The sequence below is a fragment of the Mastomys coucha genome, unplaced genomic scaffold (genome assembly GCF_008632895.1).
Source record: "Mastomys coucha isolate ucsf_1 unplaced genomic scaffold, UCSF_Mcou_1 pScaffold22, whole genome shotgun sequence".
In the NCBI taxonomy this organism is placed as follows: domain Eukaryota; kingdom Metazoa; phylum Chordata; class Mammalia; order Rodentia; family Muridae; genus Mastomys; species Mastomys coucha.
This window is the reverse complement of record NW_022196905.1, coordinates 11,013,280-11,022,309: the sequence shown is the minus strand read 5'-3', so window position 1 is coordinate 11,022,309 and position 9,030 is coordinate 11,013,280. Positions and strand designations below refer to the sequence as shown.

The window sequence follows — 9,030 nt, the reverse complement described above, 5'->3', positions numbered from 1 at the left end:
TAAATATTCAATTTAATTTTCCATCTATGAGAATTTCACAATAAAATCATAGTTTACTTTGTATTATAGATGCGCTTGTTGGGTCTATTCATCTGTATATATAAAAAGGTAACTGGAAATTCCTCAAGTCACCAGTAATTGGGTCAATATCTTTTATTTATTTATTTTTTTGTAGCTGTTGAGTTTTTGTCAATACAAAGGGAGAAAGAGTTCATAAACTGTTTTCCATCATAACTAAATGATACAAAACCAATATAAGATGAAATGATGCCAAGCACTTTTAATTTTACACAGCAAAAGTTGTTCAAACTATCAGCGTCTTCTGTTGCAGAAGACATTATAGGGATTTATTTCTAATATAAACATATTTACAGACTTTCTAAGATCCTAGTACTCCTTCCCCACTGGCAGCAAGATAAGGGCTTACCAGACCATTCAGCATACTTCACTATTTGCTTTTACTATGTGCTGATAATTGCTGTTTTAGAGTGGGAAATAGCCCATTTTTCAAGTATAAGTATTTCAAGACTGTTGGGGGCTCTAATTTGTTCACATAGAAAATTGCCCCTTGATATATTTTAAAAAGTGACTACCAGACTAACTTGCATAATGAAAAGCATTCTCTCAGTGGCCGTCCGTCACCCTAACTTCCAGTGCCCATGTGGCTAGTTCCCTCAGGCATATATTTGGCCATACCTTGTACCACTATGTCTTTTTTAGGTTCCATCTAAGTTTCAAAACAGTCTCTGTTTGAGTTCTCTTGTTTTTTGCTAGAGCTTAGCTGTAGACCTATAAGAACCCTGTCTTGAGATGCTACTTTACTGTGAACTCAGTGTACTTTAAGGGACCGTTTATAAATTCCAAAAACGCTATTTGAGTCTAGCTTGGCCACGTTTGCAGATGGAAATGGCGGTGACATGTGAGGCTGAGACAATTTTAGCATAAACATAACACACACCAGAAGATACAATTAATTAACAGTTGTGTTGATACTCCTAAATGACATTCACAGCCAAGGTCAGAGTTATACCCTTTAGTTACAAAAAAGTCTCCTTTTTGTTACAAAGAGGATGAGCAAAAGCACAGACCATGTTCAGGCAAGTACTCTGTTGGGAAACCATGTTCACTGTCAGTTGAATCGATTGTAATTATATAGTAAAAGAGGAGGAGTGCCCCATTTTGTATTCAGTTGGTGCAGCTGGCTAGCTCTGGGAGTCTCCCTTGACTTTCATGCTTGTCAAATGGGTTTAATACCTGAGGGCTCCTCTAACATATTGGTAGGAAGGCAGTTTAAAGCCTCATCAAAGAGGTAAGATGCACTTTTGACCAATTCTAGCTTTTATAGGATGTTTTACATTTAACTTAATTATTTGCTAGAAAAGTTTAGTTTTAGCCTTTTGAAAGCACTTTATGTACCATGTACAGTATAAGAAATAACATGCCCGGGCAGTGGTGGCGTATACCTTTAATCCCAGCACTTGGGAAGCAGAGGCAGGTGGATTTCTGAGTTCGAGGCCAGCCTGGTCTACAGAATGAGTTCCAGGACAGCCAGGGTACACAAAGAAACCCTGTCTCAAAAAAACAAAAACCAAAACCAAAAACCAAAAACAAACACACAAAAAAGAAATAAGCTTAACCTAGAGATGGCAGAATAAAAGTAATTTGAGCTGGGCAGTGGTGGTGCATGACTTTAATCCCAACATACTTGGGAGGCAGAGGCAGGTGGATCTCTGTGAGTTTGAGGCCATCCTGGTCTACAGAGGGAGTCCCAGTATAGCCAGTTCTGTTACACAGAGAAACTTTGTCTCAAAAAGCCAAAACCAAACCAGTAACAACAAAACTCTTTAATTTGGATCATGCCCAAAAGCATTATGGTAAGTCATACTGTGTAGCATCAGGCATGTGAAAATACTGTACTTTATGCATACTTACTGAATAACTAGTCTTTCTTTCCTTTATAAAGCCCTGGCCAGCCTAGACTCACTAAACATAAGCCAGGCTGTCCTCATACTCAAAGAGCTACTCTCAAGTGCTAGGATTAAAGTCATGTACACGCTTATCTAAATAGCTAAACTTTTTTTCTTTTTTCTTTTTTTTTTTTAAAGCTGAAAAGCCCACTTTTGATACTCTGTGGAATTTGTTGTACCCAGCATACAAACACTTTGCTTGGAGAGCTGTAACTGATGCTTTGAACATATGAACCTGTGATAGGTCCATAGAATTTTTTTTCTTCCTGATAAGGCACTATCTATTGACTCCCAAGCCACAGAGACTACCCCCTTTTCATCACCAATGGCTGCTTTAATTTATGTACAGATCAGACCATGTGACTGTCTATCCATTCCCTTCCTTTGACCAGTCTTTCAAGGGAAAGAGGAGTAGTGGACTGAGTGCCCCAGAGGTAAGCAAAAGCATGCACTCCAGAAGCAGGTGGCAGGCCACCTCCTGAGGCACTCTTGATGGGGTGAAGTGGAGACTAGCCGCCACAGGTGGCAACTGAGAATGCCGCCAAAGGATGCTGTAGAGGTTCTGACTTACTGTGGACTAAGGGCTAACGTTTCACTCTATGGCTTTGGCCACTAACATTTTCCCCTCTCTTAGATCTTATCCCCCTGTATGCTTGAGAACCCTAAGAACTTGGAACTTTTCTCCAGCAGCTTTCTATAAATGGCCTCAACATATTTTATCTGCTAGTTTTTAGACAGAAGGGGGGGTACATGAGACCCACAAGTCTTAGTATTTTTATCAAATAATTATAAAGCCACATAATTTTGGTAGAGAAGCACCAAAAGAAAAGGCCTTAGTTTTGGAGTGATTCATAGTAAATGAGAACAGTTAACTCAAGAACCCTTCAGAGGTGAGAAAGGCATCTTAAAGTATGTTAAAGTTGATTTCTCCCCTGCCTTAACTGTTACATGGCCCTTACAAGGAGTTCTTGAGTTTTCTTCCCAATTTCCATCTTGGCTGATGACTCCACCTCTGCCTGAAAGAGAGAGCAGCAAGGGTTACAGTCATGCTGCGGTGGAGGCAGAAGTGCCACCACAGCTACTCACATCACTTTGATGCAAATACAAGTCCCCTTTACTGCTACAATTTTTTTAAAAGATGGTCTTGTTATGTAGCTTAGGCTGGCTTCTATGAGTCTTCTTGCTTCAGCCTCTAGAAGGCTGAGATTACAGCTTTCCCATCCTCCCTCTGCTGCAGTGTCTGCTCTTGACATACTTCCAGCATTTGCTCACGGAAATTTATTTGATAAACATTTTGTAAGAGGAAAAAAAAAGTGTGGGATTCTGAAGTACTAGGTAGTAGAGATCCCAGGATAGGCACCAGGTAACCCTGCTTTTCTCTTGGCTTCTTCCTATCTCATTCCCAGTTTGACTTTCTAAAAGTTGTATTTAACATGTAATATTGGTTGTTAAGTCTGTAAGATGTGTCATTCCCCCAGTCTTTGGAGAATGACGTGGTATGGGAGATTTGCAAAGTCCTTGGTAGCATAGAGATCCAGCAAGTAACTGAGTTTTTGTAGATGTTTGTGTTGTCAGATGCTTGGAGACAGGTACTAAGTGAGTTGGGAAGAAAGAGTCTACAGGACAGGGACAGTCTGATCACAGCCCTACACTGGAGAAAGCAGCACTGTAAGGATTACTCCTGTTGTCTGTGGGTAGCAGTAGAGGTAAGGAGAACAATATGGGAATGTGGGGTGCTGCTCAGCAAGCACATGGAAACAGATACTGGAAACAAAGTGAGTTCTACCACAGAAAGACCCATGTTCCTGGCAAGGGTATTTACTTCTTCAGTACCATGGGCAGTCTTCCTTCAGCATTACATTTGTTTCAATGAGTATTACCCTAGCTAAGTATCTAAGAACAGGACAGCCTTGTGCACTTGTTAGCACAGTGGTTGGACAGCAAGTTGTCTTCTTGGGTTTCTCTACTTACTGAGTTAAAGCCCTTTACGCGGGTGTTCTGCCGCTGTTGGCCTGTTGTCAGGGATGAGGGTGCAGCCAGCCAACATGTCCAAAGAGGCTAAGATAGAGTCATAAAGATGATCTGCACGGCTCTCCAGCTCACCAGACTGCTTTGCAATCCTCCCAAGGACATCCTTTAAAACTAATGGTCAAGTTATAAAAAGGTATAGCATTTTGCTCACATAGGACTGTAAGTTTCACAGTGACTCCTTCCTACCCCAGCAGGGTTTCATGTAGCTCAGGCTGACCTCTAACCTTTCTACCTGAATGTGACCTTGAACTTTTGGTACAGGTATATATATACCACTGCATACACACCACAGTAGTTTATGCTGTCAGTTCTGGGGACCGAAGCTAAGGTTTTATGTAGGATAGGCAAACACTACCAACTGAGCCACACTCCCAGCCCATTTAATCTTCTCCCTTTAAATAGTGATGTTCCAAAGGTTCCAGAGCTTGTGTAATGTATTGGGAAGTTTGTGGACTTTGAGGGGGTGAGGGTGGGGGGTAAGGAGGATCAGTGACCCCAAACTGGAGGAATGGTTTGAGAATAGGCTAAGATTCAGTCCTGCATGTCTGAAGAAGAGGGGGATGCTAGGGTTAGAGTACTCACAAATGGCTGGCTGTTTTCTTTTATTAAATACAAAAGCTGCTTGCTTCCTGTGCTTTATCAGCTGGGTTAACCGCTCCCTAGTTTCCTGCCAGAGAGCAACATCTGCCAGCAGAGGATAAGAAAGGGGAAGCCTTTGTTCTGCTCACAATGTGGACTATATGGGGCGGGAAGGGAAGTTACAGCCAGCTGGGTGTGTTGAGGTCAGCCCCTTAGGAAGCCACGGCAGGGCAAAGTGCTGGCCTAACAATTTCTTGGAGCTGGTGGCAGATAAATGTTGAAACTTTAAACTGGTCATGGAAGAAAGGCTAGAAAGGGTGCAGAACAGGTTTCTTTTTCTTAAGATTTACTATGTAGATAAGTGTTCTGCCTGCATTATGCCTACAGGCCAGAAAAGGTCACCAGATCTCATTGCAGATGGTTATGAGCAACCATCTGGTAGCTGAGAATTGAACTCAGGACCAAGACCTCTGGAAGGGCAGACAATGCTCTCTGAGCCTTCTCTCCAGCCTTTTTCCTGTTTTTGTTTTTGTCCCACCCCCCTTTTTTGTGCTTTAATTGTACACATACATATGGGAGCCTCATTTGGTGTAATTCTCATGAGTCCTAGTCACATGACTCAAAAGAGTTGAGAGTGTAGAACAAAACGTCGGCCTGTATTTCTGTAACTAGGTCAAACTTCCTTTGGCAGGGTGCTGACATAGGGCCCTCTTGGTGGTAGGGGCAAGCCTCAGCCACTCCTGCAGTTAATACTTGGAGCCAAGGAAGAAAGCAGGTTCTGAAGAAGCAGGATGGTATGGTGTGTGTGCTGACAGGATGCTTCTGGGAAGAGGAAGTAGGAAGTATCAAGAGTAACTTGAAACTTGAACAAAACAACTAAGCTTTCCAATTATTCCAGACTGAGGGCTGGGAGTGGTTAGAGTAGCAATACAAAGGTGTCTGAAACTCAAGAAAACCAATAGCCTCTTCTGGCCAGCCCAGCCCCTAAGTCTCTTCTCAGAGTAGGACAAAGTGGGGTGTTCTTGGTAGCTTACTCATTTAAGTATTAATGGATTTCTTTCAAAGTTTAAGTCAAAATAGTTTTAGACAGCCTTCTGTTACACATGGCCTCTGTGAAGAGGCCTATATTGAGCTCTTCCTGCTCAGGCCCTGAATCTCCAGACCCCAGACAGCAGTTGCAGGTTTCTCAAGCCCCATGCTAAGCTTGTTTGGTAAACACCAGTGCAGCCAGAAGCAATAAAGCTTGCTTTACCAAATTTCTGCCTTAATATAAAACCTAAAACTTGAGGCTGGTGTGATGGCTTAGCAAGTTAAGGCATTTACCACAAAAGCTTGCAACCTGAATTCAATCTTTAAAATATGTATAAGGGTAGGAAAGAACTAACTACACAGGTTGTCACCTGACCACCTCCACATACATGGGATGGCACAGACAGACAGATACACACACACACACACCACTTATATACAAAACAACAAAAACAAAACCATTAAGGTTTAGCCACAAAAGCAACACCTAAAAATCCTATGTAAAAGAACACAGGAATGTCAAAACAGGCCATCAGAGAAGCAGGAGAGGCAAAGGGCTCACTAGTTCACACTGGTGGAGACCTGTCAGTGGTCGCTCTCCATGTGTTCTCTTCCCAGGGTACAATTGGCACTGCCTGGAAATGTTGCAGGGCTCTGAGGGCTTCTGTGCTGCAAAACATCTTGCGATGCACAGAAACAACCTACAACAAAGAGCTACATATATGGCAGTGGTTCCAACCCTGAGAAAACTTGTTCTGTAACTTTTCCAGTAGGCTCCTGGCCTTCACCTCTCACAAGGCTCATCATGGATGTGTTTATGACATTTAGTTTCCATGTAAATCCTCCCCCTGGATTTATGAACTGAGGCATAGTATAACTGGATTCTTCTAGCACCTACCTGTATAGTACTACACAACAAGAGTAGCTACTAATCAATCAATTTAAAGTTTTAAGGATACATATGGACATCAGTTCTTGACAACAAGCAGTTAAAAATACTCTTGAAGCTCTCATATTTTGCTCAATTTGGAACTTATCCTGCAAATGCGTTTGAGCCTGGCTTGTATGTGACTGTAACCTCGATCCCTATCAGTTCAGTTCACCCCCACCCCCACAACAGGGTTTCTCTGTATAGCCCTGGCTGTCCTGGAACTTACTTTGTAGACCAGGCTAGCCTCAAATTCAGATCCAACTGCCTCTGTCTCCTGAGTGCTGGGATCAAAAGCATGCATCACTATGCCCAACTCCGGTTTAATTCTCCAAATCCATCCATCCATTTGTGAAATTGATATAATGTATTCTGATCATACAATTCCCCACTCATTCCCCTAATAAGTTTAATTCTTTTACCAGTCTGTTCCTGAAAACAAACTGTTAACTTAGGAGTTCAGGCTGGTCTGTAACCTGACTGCTAGGCAGAAGGCTGAGCAATAATTGTCTACAGCCAATATGATGCCTTTTTTTTTTTTTTTTTTTTGGACAGAAACCCTTCCCTAAAGTAGAGAACATACAGCAGAGAAACCTGCCAGTTAAATCTGAGCTCAGTAGGAAATTTGGGGGCTTACACTGACTACCCCAGCCACAACTGAAGACTGCTAGATCAAATTATGGATTCCTGGGTCTGATTTTGAGAGAACCAGCTCTTAAAAGTAGACCTTTTATTTCTACACCTGTGCCACACACACACACCTGAATGCACACATCACACTTTACTCAGAACGGCACCAGAGACTGATAAAAGACTGCATATCTTGGGGACTGGCAAGATGGCTCAGAGAGGTCAGTGCTTGCTATGCAGCCCTCCCAGTCAGACCTTGATACCTGGAAGCCATATAAAAAAGCTGAAGGAAGGGGTTAGGGAAATGGCTGCAAAGTTAAGAGCACTGGCAGTTCTTCCAGAGGTCCCAAGTTTAATTCCTAGCAACCACATGCGGTTCATAATCACCTGTAATGAGATCTGGTGCCCTCTTCTGGCCTGCAGGCATACTTGCAGGCAGAATGCTGTATACATAAGTAAATCTTAAGCAGTGGGGAAGAGGACAGGGGCAGCATGCCTGTGCTCTTGCCTCACAAACCAGGAAGGTGGAAGAACCTCACACACTACACTAAAAAAAAAAAAGAATGTATTTCTTGTAGGCTTGGTGCCTGATTTATAAAAAACTTACTTTTATGCCCATTAACTCTACCATCATGGGTTGGGGGACAATGATGGAAGGGAAGCGGCAGGGGTTTTTTTAAGGGATTCTCCTAGGTGGTGTGCATCTTTTCTTGCAATAGGAAAGGAAAGCTCTGGGCTAAGTTTGAAACTTGGAGCACGAGGCTAGAGATGCAGCTCAGTGGTAACGTGTATCCTGCATGCTCACAGCCATGCATTTGGTTCCTTGGCACTGGACTCAAGCAAACAAAGGTCAAAAAAAAAAAAAAAACCTAGACTGGAGGGATGGTTAAGTACACTTACTGCTCTTGGAGAACATCCAACTTTGGTTCCTAACACCTATCTGGAGACTCACAATTACCCTTTAACTACAGTTGCAGAGGATCCAACACCCTCTTTTGATCTCCACATGTTCTTGCATGCATGTGGTACACATACATACTCACGTATACACACATACACGTTTGAAAACTAAACACCTCAAATAAATATAGACAGACATGCACGGTGCTGGAGGTGTCTCGGTGATTAGGATAACATAGAGTTCTTCCAGAGGACCTCAGTTCATTGCATTGTACTGCTTACATCCCACTGTAGCTCTAGGGGATTTGATGTCCTGGCCTCTAAGGGGACCTGTATTCATGCATATACCTTCACAGAGATACATCCATACTTAAAAATAAAATCTTTAAAGGGAGGGGGGAACTGGACATGGTGGCATAGCCTCTAATCCAAGTGCTTGGGAGGCAGAGGCAGGTGTATCTCTATGAGTTCAAGGCTAGCTTGGTGAGTTCCAAGACAGCCAGGGCTATTATATAGGGAGACCTTGTCTCAAAACAAAAGACATTATAGAGCCAGCATAGTAGACCTTAAAGGTGTTGTCGCCAAGTCTCATGACTTGACTTTGACCTCTAGAACCAATATAATATACAGGAATTCAAGGAAACACACACAAGGCTACCAGTAGCTAGGAGACTCTGTCTCAACAAAATCAGATTGCAGCTATGGTGGCTCAAGCCTGTCATCCTAGGACTCAAGGCAGAGGCAGGAGAATCCTTACGGATTCAAAGCTAGCCTGGCCTATATAGTGAGTTCTTGGCTACCCAAGCAATAAGAAACAAAACAACTACTAGTGTTAAAAGTCATCTGGTTAAAAGATAGATGAATGATATAGATACTTCAGAAGTGGGTATTAGAAAAGGCTGACAAATCTGTGAAAAATACTCAGTATTATTAATCATGCAGGACAAACTTTAGTGATTTATAATC

General features: G+C 42.4%; 2 protein-coding genes across 6 annotated transcripts in view; one reads left to right on the top strand and one right to left on the bottom strand.

The window, feature by feature from the left end:
* The window catches only part of Rab1a (RAB1A, member RAS oncogene family), a 25,207-nt gene extending 24,708 nt beyond the window's left edge, over positions 1 to 499 (top strand). The window contains exon 6 of the mRNA XM_031342336.1: positions 488 to 499. Within this exon, the coding sequence (XP_031198196.1) occupies positions 488 to 499 (12 nt within the window). The remainder of the gene's footprint in view (positions 1 to 487) is intronic.
* Positions 1 to 9,030, bottom strand: part of Cep68 (centrosomal protein 68) — a 31,528-nt gene that overhangs the window by 8,271 nt on the left and 14,227 nt on the right. For 3 of the 5 annotated variants that reach the window (XR_004110832.1, XR_004110833.1, XR_004110834.1), the window contains exons 6-7: positions 3,939 to 4,109; positions 2,927 to 2,983 (exon numbers count right to left, since the gene is read on the bottom strand). Coding sequence is in view for 1 of the 5 variants with exons in the window: in XM_031342834.1 (XP_031198694.1) it covers positions 3,943 to 4,109 (167 nt within the window). In the remaining 4 variants the exon portion in view is untranslated. Of the gene's footprint in view, positions 1 to 138; positions 2,984 to 3,938; positions 4,110 to 7,089 lie in introns of those variants that run through there. The other 2 variants (XM_031342834.1, XR_004110835.1) reach the window with 2 other exon arrangements.